Source organism: Mus caroli, unplaced genomic scaffold (genome assembly GCF_978045245.1).
Source record: "Mus caroli unplaced genomic scaffold, Mus_caroli_1 scaffold_1, whole genome shotgun sequence".
Lineage (NCBI taxonomy): Eukaryota > Metazoa > Chordata > Mammalia > Rodentia > Muridae > Mus > Mus caroli.
In genome coordinates this window covers 22,507,703-22,521,976 of record NW_028227256.1, presented here as the reverse complement: position 1 = coordinate 22,521,976, position 14,274 = coordinate 22,507,703, and the positions used below count along the sequence as shown (strand labels likewise).

General features: G+C 38.9%; 1 protein-coding gene across 2 annotated transcripts in view; it reads left to right on the top strand.

Annotated features, from left to right (window-relative positions):
• The window catches only part of Adgrb3 (adhesion G protein-coupled receptor B3), a 737,533-nt gene that overhangs the window by 357,110 nt on the left and 366,149 nt on the right, over nt 1–14,274 (top strand). For both annotated transcript variants that reach the window (XM_029468446.2, XM_021163961.3), the window contains exon 12: nt 2,826–2,934. In XM_029468446.2, coding sequence (XP_029324306.1) covers nt 2,826–2,934 — 109 coding nt within the window. The remainder of the gene's footprint in view (nt 1–2,825; nt 2,935–14,274) is intronic.

Sequence of the window (14,274 nt, the reverse complement as noted above, 5' to 3'; positions counted from 1 at the left end):
ATCTGTATGTTTAGTTGTAACGTAGTATTAGTTCTATTCTCGTTTTTATAATATATTTTCAATTGGAATGATTCTTAACGATGTTTTTTAAGATGATGGTTTAAAATTTTAAAAGAGGTTATTTTGTAGCTTTTACTAAAAGTAATTACAGCCACATGGTAAGTATGCATGACACAAAATGTGACTTCTTAAAATAAAAGTAAAAAAGGAAAAGGTGTTTAAAACTTACCAAAAATAATCCTTGTGATCGCTCTTTATCTTCGAGAAGTAGACTTAACAAAAACAACCTTGAAAATAGATCTCAATGTGACTTTAGTAAACCGAATGAGGAACTCTGACGTCAGAATTTGTAAACGACGTGCATTTCTGAAAAACATAGCCGCGGAAAGCCCGCTGGTCATCCAACAACTGCACTTAAGAAGACTCAGAACTGTATTTAGATAAAGATGTTTCTTAAACTGTAGCCTAATAGCATTTGAAATGTAAATGAAGAAAATATCTAATAAAAAATGAAAAAAATTATAGCCTAAAGAGAAAGAAGAATGTCCTTAATAGCAGTGTACCCTCCCTCTCCCGTGACATACACATACGCATATGTGCACATCCACCAGCACCATGGCAGCGGGTTTAAGGTATGTAATTTCTTCAATAGTTCATATTACAAAGTCCACCCTTATGTCCCTGGCTTATGAAGGTACAATCCCTGTCCAGTTAACCTAATCCATCTAATGCCTATCATGTAAATAACACTGTGCCCTGCCTGATCCCAGTGACTGTTCTGCAACAAGGACAGAGGGACTTGTCTATCTGAAGTCCCCATGAGCTGGAATGTGTAAAATACTGATCACTAGGCCCTTATCAAAAAAGCTTGCCAGCCCTGCTCTGTTACACTGAATGGCTATTGGGTAGATAGAGTTAATAACAAGACTCTCTGCCAATGTGAAAACCCATTTAACAAACATGGAAGAGAATAAGGAACCTCATGCCGAACAAGCATTACGTCAGAGGCCACACATAATACAAGCAGACCTAAGAGACCAGATACATCACCACCTTTGTGTCTTCAGTCTGAACAGTAACTGGTCCTGCAGTAGAAACCTTCACGGGCTCCATTGTGCCATACATAAGGCATCACAGAGCCACCTGGAAAATGGGCCATCTATCCTCTTGTGAAGTGGATTTCTCCAAAGCAAAACATACTTCTTATATCCTTTCAGATGGAGACAGTTTTGAAACTTTACAACCAAGCTCATGGAATGGTGAAGTTGGGCCACATATAAAACAGAGACACCCTGTTCCATGAAATTTTCATTTCAAGGGGAGAAGTTACTGGGTCTTTAAAATGTCAGAAAAGGGTTTACAGTTTAAAAAGACTTAAGCATATTTTCAATAGGCTGAATGATTCTTCCTACTACTAATTTTCCAAAGTAAGTACTTTAGTAAAAGAAAGGGAAAGGACATGCCGATGCTGTCTCCAAGAGGGAAAAGTAAGCCTCTTGTTTTCGTTTGTGGTCAACCCTATATCATACATCACTCACAAGCTTACGCAAGAAAAGTCAGCGTGATACAGTAGACTCAGGAAGTTTCAGGGCCCATAGGTCCCTCATTTATGCTCATCGAATGGGAGTGATGGGATTTTAGAATTCCCACCTCAAGATTGAGAATCTAGGTAAGATAAGGATTGACCTCCCAAAATATTCCCCATGCTAAATATTGAGGTTTCCTGTGGAAGCCGTGTATATGTAGGTGGATAGATGAAGTTCATATATATGTACAACTCTCTGATAAATACACACATAGGCTGACAGCCTACTCATCCCTTTTCTTCCTGATCCAGTCTCTCAGACCTCTTGCCTTCTGCTATCCAGACAATCAGGTCTTTTTCTCTCCCACTGTGGCATTTATAATACAAAGTAACTAAAACTGTATCAATTAATTTTACATGTTTTGAAGCTGCTACAATGTGCATGCTCGCACAGGTAAATAGCACATTTTTTTAATGTCATCAATATTACATATGGTATGACCTTTTTCCAGGCTGTGATATCTTTGACAAAACAGATCCTTTTGTGTGCACTGTGGTGCTGGCAAGGACACTTAGAGTGTGGAGGTAAATTGACTTACCAGGAGGTAGATGGATAGGTAACTAGTCAGACAGGTAGAAAACACAGGAATAGAAATAGATATATGGCAAATGAGACAATGGATACATACAGCCTCAGTTACTATAAGAGGTACAAAATGGCTTCAGCTACATTGTTAGCTTCCTTGAGATTCTATTTCTAGCCTACAATAAGTATAATATTCTCACATAGGTTTGTTTCTTTCATGGGTATATGTAAATTATTTACATGTTTGCTATGATTATAATCCCACATTTATTGCTAATGTTGTTCCTACAGTGACTAATAAAATTATCAGAAGTAAATGTTTCTCACAGGTGCTTACGATATATGTTTCTCCGTATGGATAGTAAGCTAAAAATTCAGAGTCTAATTTCGGTGTTTTCTCATGTAAGTCAGAGTTTTTATGGAAACATAATGTTATTTGTGTGCAGATAATCTAACAGCCATTTCCGAAGTTTTCTTGAACCTCAGGAGTGATGAATTAGTGTATCTTGTCACTTCCAAAGCTCTTGCTGTGGGACACCTGGTATCAGATTCAACTATTAATTTTAAAGCTTATATATGATTCCAGCTGCAAATGTTTCTCCAAACAAAGTGGATCTCATTTGTAATTTTATTATGTAGTATATCTTACTTTTCTAGTTATGTGTCCCAGCATATGAACGTTTTGTCAAGTCTAAATTGCTCTTATTCTTCTAGATTTACCCAGGCTCAATAGAGTTAATGCAGGTGATTGAAGATTTTATACACATTGTTGGAATGGGGATGATGGACTTTCAAAATTCATACCTAATGACTGGAAATGTAGGTAAGAAATAGGTACAGTCCTCAAAACCTTACTGAAATTAAATGCCAGAGTTTGTGACACACGTTTCAAGTGCAATGTTCTTGTTTATTATCTTTAGGTATATGTGAAGAAATATATTGTGGAAACTTACTGGCTGTGGTGTAGATAGACCAAGTCCCATGTACATTAAATACATACCCCTGTTTAAAAGTGTACTATCATATGAGTTTCTTTAGGGAGAGATAACCAACCATCTATTCACCCCAGGTAGGTCACTAAGTGCAGAACAAAACAAAATTACTTCACCCAAATGCTAATTTGGTAAATGAATATGTTCCCTAAATGGACTTATAAGAGCCTGCATAAGGGATTACATATGAGAGTATGGGTAATTTAAAGGTGCTGCATCACTGAAAGATCTACCCCAGCACAGATGAAGACTTACAAAAGCAGCTTGCTTAGAGCTCCCTTCCCAAATTGCAGGCAATTCCACTGAAAAGTCTTGCTAAAACAACACCCTGGGTGTTTGCTTAATGAATATAACCTGAAGAGGAGGCCTCTTGAGTCTTAAAAGGTTCTTAGCTTCCGGCATTATGTAACAATCTTCAGACTCCTGAGTCTTGTAAAGTACATTAACTACCTATGTCTGACGTTCTCCCTTCCTCCCTCCTTTCTCTTTTCTCCCATGTTCAATTTGACACAAATGCCCACTTAAGATTTCTTCCCTGGCTAAGAACATTGCTTCTATCTACTCCTCTATTGGTGATCCTTGAACTTTGAAAGGCATGGTTTGGGTGTCAATTGTTTTTCTATTTTGAGTGAACATGGAACTGCCAGGCTTTCCAATATGAAGTTATTCTCAGCATCTTAGACAGTTATGATTGCCAGGTAGTGACCACTCTACACTGAAAAGAATACATTACTCTCCAATGGGAAGGGGCTTTGTACCAGTTACAACTTAATTTCACCATGTCCTAAAACCAGACGAAAGTGTCCCTAGCAATAAGAATTTACAATCTAATACTACCAGGCAACCAACATGTACCTCAATAGCCTGTATGGTTTCCATGGATTCAGGGAAGGTAAGATACTAGTAAGAGCCAGTTGTTTACCCAGTAACCTTAGGCCTCCTGTGAGTTTCATTTTCTAACAACACAATGTCTCTTTTTTCAAACGCTCCAATTTTTGTTTTTACTGTTATTCTAAACCTTTCCAAATGGGTAAACCACATAAAGGTTAGCATTACATAATGAAACACATTAGAGAGTATGGCCAGGATTTCATATTGACCACTGCTATTTTAAACAAATGTCAATGGGTTTGGGGATTTAGAAGGACGAAGGTTAAAAGAAAATTCTAGCATCACTTATATTAGCTGCTTTAACAGAAGAACATTATTACATCCAGTGGTGTAGATAATGACATCATTCTATCAAGCCTTCTGTGACTCCCAGTCACTTCCCACTAGCACCCCTGAGCCTTCTATTCTGCGGTACAACTGTGTGGCTATGACATCTATTTCCACCCCTACAGGGCGGGACAGAGAGCTGAAGCTTCTGGACATGCCTCAGGATAAAGGGGACACAAAGCTATGATCTCTCTACTCCTCCCATGGCTGGACCCAGAATCTGAGAGGGTCCAGACATTGTGCCCTGGCTGCAAACTGTCCACTGGCCACACAGGACAGCTGGAGTGTCCCTTCCAAACATCCATCTTAATATACTCCAACTCAATGAACAGCTTGTCCCATTTTGCTTATGAGTAATTGATAGTCTCCCTTGTCTGTTATTCTTTCTATATCTTCCTATTTTTATTGGCTCACAAGTTCTGTAGTGCTTTATAAACTCAGCTTATATGCCAGGCTAAATTGCCCAGATCTGCCAGAGACCCCCCTACCTTATAAGGATCAGATCCCGACATGCTGTTTAGCCAAAGCCACTGAAGCATCATGTAAGTCTCAAGGGCACTGAGGAATTCATTTCTTTATTCTTTTAAGATGATGCTTCTGTTAAACCAGAGGAACTGGGCAGCAGACACCCCCTATACCATGCACATTTTGCTCAATAAGGGTATTTTTTTATCCTGTTATCATCCAGTTCCTGATACTCTTGGTGACCTCTATTGACCAGAACAAACTGTTCCGAATGGCTTTTATGAGCCAGTTTGTCAGGGAATAATTTCCTTCATTCTGCCCTTGATTATGCAGCCTTTGTGTCAGGGAGACATGAGTAGTTTGCATTATTCTGTTTCTCTACCCCATGGCACTTAGACTGATTCCATCTGCAGCTACATCCCACAACCACATGAGCCAAACTTCAAAATCACGTGTTTCTTGTTCAGCAGCCTTTCACAATCCAAACAATTATTATGGTTTCCTATACTGGACTATTTAGAAGGTCTATGTTTGTGCAATAGATCATGAATTCTCCCTTTTTATGTTAAAGAAAGGACCTGAGAAATATATTCTATCACTTTGATCTTGATCTGATTTTCTCCCAAGATCCCACAATGAACTCTTTTTTTGTTTGTTTTGTTTTTGTTGTTTGTTTGTTTGAGACAGGGTTTCTCTGTATAGCCCTGGCTGTCCTGGAACTCACTCTGTAGACCAGGCTGGCCTTCAACTCAGAAATCCACCTGCCTCTGACTCCCAAGTACTGGGATTAAAGGCGTGCACCACCACCACCTGGCAATGAACTGTTTAGTAGAGATACAACTTATACTTTTTTACCTTCATTTGTAGCTGACAAAAAACAGCAAGCCAATGCATCCATCTCATCCTCTGGTTTCTATATCCTTCCTCCTGAATCAGAAACTAGGGCAGAAAAATAGTATCTCCACGTCTGTTTAGCATTTGCACCCCCTTCCTTGTGTACACAAGTTCTTTCCAGACAAGGCCTCACTTACAAACATTTTCTATCACCCAAAGGAAGGGCTCTACAATTGCTACCAAGCCTGCTTATAATCCCACCTTTTATATAATGTCTCCAGGGATTGCAATATATTTTCTAGTTTAGGAGTCATTTGGAGGCTATCCCTGTCATCGAATGAGAACCACTGTAAAGCACAGATGAAGATAGCAACCATGGGATCCACCTATCCCAGAGTGCTCTGCTCTCAGCTCCGTATATGTCAGTTGAATGCAATAGCATGGCAAGATACACATACCTGCCACTACAGCAAGGGGACATGTACCTCATATCACACAGGGAAAGGTATGATTCCATGTGGGAATATTGTCCCTAAACATTCCAGCCTCAGGTTCATGCTTTCTCACCTGTCTTAGAAACCATACAACTGTTCTTCCCCATCTTAGCCTAGGTTCTGGGAATCTCCTTTCAGATTCTACTTGTGTTACATAATTTTTCCTGAAGACACCTGAACAAGTGTCATTGCAACTGAGATAGGCCCCAGTGACAAGCTTAAAAAGTGTTCCCTGAACGTACAGCTTGCCAAGCCAGTGATTTAATGGGCTTGCTTGCAAAAATGTGGGTGAAAAGTCATTTAGAGGGTCATCAAAGGCAGCTATGTAACTGAAAAGCCCACTCCTTGGGAACAAAAGTTGTGAAAGAAAGGTGCATTCCCAGAACTCTAACTTACAGGTGTCTCCACAGAAGAACATGCCTTCCTGCAAGAGTTATCTACAGTGTATATAATCGTACAGAAAGCCCTTTGAGAATTATAACTTTCTAATTATCCTGAAACTTCAAAGTTTTTGAGTTTCCTTAACCTTATAAGTTTCATTGACTTCCTGAGTCTTGTAATCCTCCCTCCTCCATCCAGGAATAAAAATTTCAATGTAAAGAAAGCAGTCAATACTCGCACACCCATGCATACACGTGCATGCAAGCACACTCCCTGTGCAAGCATGAACCTGTGAAAATATCCATGTGCCCACAGTTTTTTCCTGTGCATGTTTCTATAGAGGTTAATATATCCTTATTTTGTTTTCATTTGCCAAGTGTCCCTTGCTACCGATCAAATATAATTTAGAATATTACACATCAATGATTTAAAAGACAAAATCAAACATAAAACCTCATTGTCTCCCACGCATATGTATAGGCCGTTGAGTCACTTCCTTGCTAAGCATACCAAACATGATAGGCTTCTGTGGAACATGTCAGAGTGCTTCTCAGGGACATGTGACCATGCCACCGCTGGGGTTTCTGAAATCCCTTCCAGGATGCCATAGGTTAGTTACTCAGATCTCTGTTGTGGAATCTAAAATAGTAAACACACCCACAAATGACTACTTCTTTTCCTTGCTGTTACCACTGCACTTCATGAGATTCTTAAGAGGAGCTAAAACCCCACGCCTTGTTTTCTACAGAGCCAACAATAACTGCATTAAGCAAATGGCATAGTTCTCTTTGCAGATGAAAATTAGTAAAGAACAAAGGAATTGTCTCTTTCATTATTATACAAATTGGTTTCATGAAGGATTAGAGTTTTATTATTTCCTTAATACTTCCTGCCCTAAATTTTTACTGTGATTCAAAAAGATTTTCTTCTATTTGCCATGCTACAATTATCTTCATATAAAGACAGTGGAGCTCTGAGTAGTAAGGTGTTATTATTATTATTATTAATCTGAGCACTGGTCTGAAGGGCTTGAAACCTGTCTGGTCTACATAAGAAACTTTCAAAAACAAAATAATAAAATATATTATTAGATCAATCTCAGATATTTAAAATACTGTAAAGCAGTGAGTCTCAGCCAAGCCACTTTGGGGCTAGAGTGACCCTTTCACAGGGGTCACCTAAGACTATCAGTGAATCACGGCCACTTTGGGGCTGGAGTGACCCTTTCATAGCGGTCATCTAAGACTATCAGAAAGCATAGATATTCATAATATGATTCATACCAGTGGCAAAATTACAGTTATGAAGTAGCAACAAGAATAATTGTATGGTTGGAGGTCATTGCAACATAATATATAGTCACAGCATTAGGAAGGTTGAGAACCATATGTTTAAATTTTGACTTAATCCAAACTGTTTCAAAATAATATATCAAATTATCTATAGTAGTAGTAGTAGTGACAAAGTATTATGTCTAGAGTTTAAACATCATTAGTAAATATTTATTTTATACATTTATCTTGTTTCACTATTATTATATTGTGGCATGTTTTGCATTTACAATACAAAAATCCCAAATTACTGACTGACCACTAATAAGAAGTCTTATGTATCACTGATTTGCCTCCAATTAATGCCTCCATCCTTACTATAGTTTGGTGACTGTAACTGGGAGCTATTCTGTACCAATAGGGATTTCCCAAGGTTTACCTACAAGTGACAAATTGCATAATATAGGTGATTGCTAAATGTTCTCAAATGGTGTGCCAAAAGTTAGAACCAATAATGTGGTAACTGACTTCTAAAACCTTTTTTTTTTTTTTTTTTTTTTTTTACAAGCAACATTAAAGAGAATTTATTTTTTCTTTTTTTTTTTTTTTTTTAAATATTTTTATTACATAATTTCCTCAATTACATTTCCAATACTATCCCAAAAGTCCCCCATAGCGCCCCCCACTTCCCTACCCACCCATTCCCATTCTTTTGGCCCTGGCATTCCCCTATATTGGGGCATATAAAGTTTGCAAGTCCAATGGGCCTCTCTTTCCATTGATGGCCGACTAGGCCATCTTTCGATACATATGCAGCTAGAGACAAGAGCTCCAGGGTTCCGGTTAGTACATCATGTTGTTCCAACAATAGGGTTGCAGATCCCTTTAGCTCCTTGGGTACTTTCTCTAGCTTCTCCATTGGGAGCCCTGTGATACATCCAATAGCTGACTGTGAACATCCACTCCTGTGTTTGCTAGGCCCCGGCATCGTCTCACAAGAGACAGCTATATTTGGGTCCTTTCAGCAAGATCTTGCTAGTGTATGCAATGGTGTCAGCGTTTAGAAGCTGATTATGGGACGGATCCCTGGATACAGCAGTCTCTAAATGGACCATCCTTTCATCACAGCTACGAACTTTGTCTCTGTAGCTCCTTCCCTGGGTGTTTTGTTCCCAATTCTAAGAAGGTGCACAGTGTCCACACTTTGGTCTTCATTCTTCTTGAGTTTCATGCGTTTAGCAAATTGTATCTTATATCTTGGGTATCCTAAGTTTTGGGCTAATATCCACTTATCAATGAATACATATTGTGTGAGTTCTTTTGTGATTGTGTTACTTCACTCAAGATGATGCCCTCCAGGTCCATCCATTTGGCTAGGAATTTCATAAATTCATTCTTTTTAATAGCTGAGTAGTACTCCATTGTGTAAATGTACCATAATTTCTGTATCCATTCCTCTGTTGAGGGACATCTGGGTTCTTTCCAGCTTCTGGCTATTATAAATAGGGCTGCTATGAACATAGTGGAGCATGTGTCCTTCTTACCGGTTGGGACATCTTCTGGATATATGCCCAGGAGAGGTATTGCTGGATCCTCCGGTAGTACTATGTCCAATTTTCTGAGGAACCGCCAGACTGATTTCCAGAGTGGTTGTACAAGCTTGCAATCCCACCAACAATGGAGGAGTGTTCCTCTTTCTCCACATCCTCGCCAGCATCTGCTGTCACCTGAATTTTTGATCTTAGCCATTCTGACTGGTGTGAGGTGGAATCTCAGGGTTGTTTTGATTTGCATTTCCCTGATGATTAAGGATGTTGAACATTTTTTCAGGTGCTTCTCTGCCATTCGGTATTCCTCAGGTGAGAATTCTTTGTTCAGTTCTGAGCCCCATTTTTTAATGGGGTTATTTGACTTTCTGGAGTCCACCTTCTTGAGTTCTTTATATATATTGGATATTAGTCCCTTATCTGATTTAGGATAGGTGAAGATCCTTTCCCAATCTGTTGGTGGTTTTTTTGTCTTATTGATGGTGTCTTTAGCCTTGCAGAAGCTTTGTAGTTTCATGAGGTCCCACTTGTCAATTCTCGATCTTACAGCACAAGCCATTACTGTTCTATTCAGGAATTTTTCCCCTGTGCCCATATCTTCAAGGCTTTTCCCCACTTTCTCCTCTATAAGTTTCAGTGTCTCTGGTTTTATGTGAAGTTCCTTGATCCACTTAGACTTGACCTTAGTACAAGGAGATAGGAATGGATCGATTCGCATTCTTCTACATGTTAACAACCAGTTGTGCCAGCACCATTTGTTGAAAATGCTGTCTTTCTTCCACTGGATGTTTTTAGCTCCCTTGTCGAAGATCAAGTGACCATAGGTGTGTGGGTTCATTTCTGGGTCTTCAATTCTATTCCATTGGTCTATTTGTCTGTCACTATACCAGTACCATGCAGTTTTTATCACAATTGCTCTGTAGTAGAGCTTTAGGTCCGGCATGGTGATTCCACCAGAGGTTCTTTTATCCTTGAGAAGAGTTTTTGCTATCCTAGGTTTTTTGTTATTCCAGATGAATTTGCAGATTGCACTTTCTAATTCGTTGAAGAATTGATTTGGAATTTTGATGGGGATTGCATTGAATCTGTAGATTGCTTTTGGCAAGATAGCCATTTTTACAATGTTGATCCTGCCAATCCATGAGCATGGGAGATCTTTCCATCTTCTGAGATCTTCTATAATTTCTTTCTTCAGAGACTTGAAGTTTTTATTATACAGATCTTTCACTTCCTTAGTTAGAGTCACGCCAAGATATTTTATATTATTTGTGACTATTGAGAAGGGTGTTGTTTCCCTAATTTCTTTCTCAGCCTGTTTATTCTTTGTGTAGAGAAAGGCCATTGATTTGTTTGAGTTAATTTTATATCCAGCTACTTCACCGAAGCTGTTTATCAGGCTTAGGAGTTCTCTGGTGGAATTTTTAGGGTCACTTATATATACTATCATATCATCTGCAAAAAGTGATATTTTGACTTCCTCTTTTCCAATTTGTATCCCTTTGATCTCCTTTTGTTGTCGAATTGCTCTGGCTAGGACTTCAAGTACAATGTTGAATAGGTATGGAGAAAGTGGACAGCCTTGTCTAGTCCCTGATTTTAGAGGGATTGCTTCAAGCTTCTCACCATTTACTTTGATGTTGGCTACTGGTTTGCTGTAGATTGCTTTTATCATGTTTAGGTATGGGCCTTGAATTCCTGATCTTTCCAAGACTTTTATCATGAATGGGTGTTGGATCTTGTCAAATGCTTTTTCCGCATCTAAGGAGATGACCATGTGGTTTTTATCTTTGAGTTTGTTTATATACTGGATTACGTTGATGGATTTCCGTATATTGAACCATCCCTGCATCCCTGGGATGAAACCTACTTGGTCAGGATGGATGATTGTTTTGATGTGTTCTTGGATTCGGTTAGCAAGAACTTTATTGAGGATTTTTGCATCAATATTCATAAGGGATATTGGTCTGAAGTTTTCTATCTTTGTTGGGTCTTTTTGTGGTTTAGGTATCAGAGTAATTGTGGCTTCATAGAATGAGTTGGGTAGAGTACCTTCTGTTTCTATTTTGTGGAATAGTTTGTGAAGAACTGGGATTAGATCTTCTTTGAAGGTCTGATAGAACTCTGCACTAAACCCATCTGGTCCTGGGCTTTTTTTAGTTGGGAGACTATTAATGACTGCTTCTATTTCTTTGGGGGATATAGGGCTGTTTAGATCATTAACCTGATCTTGATTCAACTTTGGTACCTGGTATCTGTCTAGGAACTTGTCCATTTCATCCAGGTTCTCCAGTTTTGTTGAGTATAGCCTTTGGTAGAAGGATCTGATGGTGTTTTGGATGTCTTCAGGATCTGTTGTTATGTCTCCTTTTTCATTTCTGATTTTGTTAATTAGGATGCTTTCCCTGTGCCCTCTAGTGAGTCTGGCTAAGGGTTTATCTATCTTGTTGATTTTCTCAAAGAACCAGCTCCTTGATTGGTTGATTCTTTGAATAGTTTTTCTTGTTTCTACTTGGTTGATTTCACCCCTGAGTTTGATTATTTCCTGCCGTCTACTCCTCTTGGGTGAATTTGCTTCCTTTTGTTCTAGTGCTTTTAGGTGTGTTGTCAAGCTGCTAATGTGTGCTCTCTCTAGTTTCCTTTTGGAGGCACTCAGAGCTATGAGTTTTCCTCTTAAAAATGCTTTCATTGCGTCCCATAAGTTTGGGTATGTTGTGGCTTCATTTTCATTGAACTCTAAAAAGTCCTTAATTTCTTTCTTTATTCCTTCCTTGACCAAGGTATCATTGAGAAGAGTGTTGTTCAGTTTCCACGTGAAGGTTGGCTTTCTATTATTTATTTTGTTATTGAAGATCAGCCTTAGTCCATGGTGATCTGATAGGATGCATGGGACAATTTCAATATTTTTATATCTGTTGAGGCCTGTTTTGTGACCAATTATGTGGTCAATTTTGGAGAAGGTACCATGAGGTGCTGAGAAGAAGGTATATCCTTTTGTTTTAGGATAGAATGTTCTGTAGATATCTGCCAGATCCATTTGATTCATAATTTCTCTTAGTTTCACTGTGTCCCTGTTTAGTTTCTGTTTCCATGATCTGTCCATTGGTGAAAGTGGTGTGTTGAAGTCTCCCACTATTATTGTATGAGGTGCAATGTGTGCTTTGAGATTTACTAAAGTTTCTTTAATGAATGTGGCTGCCTTTGTATTTGGAGCATAGATATTCAGGATTGATAGTTCCTCTTGGAGGATTTTACCTTTGATGAGTATGAAGTGTCCCTCCCTGTCTTTTTTAATGACTTTGGGTTGGAAGTCAATCTTATCAGATATTAGAATGGCTACTCCAGCTTGTTTCTTCATGCCATTTGCTTGGAGAATTGTTTTCCAGCCTTTCATTCTGAGGTAGTGTCTATCCTTTTCTCTGAGATGAGTTTCCTGTAAGCAGCAAAATGTTGGGTCTTGTTTGTGTAGCCAGTTTGTTAGTCTATGTCTTTTTATCGGGGAGTTGAGTCCATTGATATTAAGAGATATTAAGGAAAAGAAATTGGTGTTTCCTGTTATTTTTGATGTTAAAGTTGGCATTTTGTTCTTGTGGCTGTCTTCTTTTAGGTTTGTTGAGGGATTACCTTCTTGTTGTTTCTAGGGCGTGGTTCCTGTCCTTGTATTGGTTTTTTTCTGTTATTATCCTTTGAAGGGCTGGATTCGTGGAGAGATAATGTGTGAATTTGGTTTTGTCGTGGAATATTTTGGTTTCTCCATCTATGTTAATTGAGAGTTTGGCTGGGTATAGTAGCCTGGGCTGGAATTTGTGTTCTTTTAGTGTCTGTATAACATCTGTCCAGGATCTTCTGGCTTTCATAGTCTCTGGTGAAAAATCTGGTGTAATTCTGATAGGCTTGCCTTTATATGTTACTTGGCCTTTTTCTCTTACTGCTTTTAGTATTCTATCTTTATTTAGAGCATTTGTTGCTCTGATTATTATGTGTCGGGAGGTATTTCTTTTCTGATCCAGTCTATTTGGAGTTCTGTAGGCTTCTTGTATGTTCATGGGCATCTCTTTCTTTAGATTTGGGAAGTTTTCTTCTATAATTTTGTTGAAGATGTTTGCTGGTCCTTTGAGTTGAAAATCTTCATTCTCATCCACTCCTATTATCCGTAGGTTTGGTCTTCTCATTATGTCCTGTATTTCTTGGATGTTTTGAGTTAGGATCTTTTTGCATTTTCCATTTTCCTTGATTGTTGTGCCGATGTTCTCTATGGAATCTTCTGCACCTGAGATTCTCTCTTCCATCTCTTGTATTCTGTTGCTGATGCTTGCATCTATGGTTCCAGATTTCTTTCCTAGGGTTTCTATCTCCAGTGTTGCCTCATTTTGGGTTTTCTTTATTGTGTCTACTTCCCTTTTTAGGTCTAGTATGGTTTTGTTCATTTCCATCATCTGTTTGGATGTGTTTTCCTGTTTTTCTGTAAGGACTTCTACCTGTTTGATTATGTTATCATGTTTTTCTTTAAGGATTTGTAACTCTTTAGCAGTGTTCTCCTGCAATTCTTTAAGGGATTTTTGTGCTTCCTCTTTATTGTCTTCTTCCTTTTTAGCAGTGTTCTCCTGCATTTCTTTAAGTGTGTTATTAACGTCCTTCTTGAAGTCCTCTATCATCATCAGGAGATATGCTTTTAAATCCGTGTCTAGCTTTTCCGGTGTGTTGGGGTGCCCTGGACTGGGTGAAGTGGGGGTGCTGGGTTCTGATGATGGTGAGTGGTCTTGGTTTCTGTTAGTAAGATTATTACGTTTACCTTTCGCCATCTGGTAATCTCTGGGGTTAGTTGTTATCGTTGTCACTATTTAAAGATTGGAGCAGAAGCTGTGTTCCACTCACCAGCAGTCCCAAAATCCTTCGGCGGGGGTCGTGGGTAGCTGGCGGGTGTCAGGCAACCCTGCGCTCCCGCTACCCTGGTGCTGATCCGG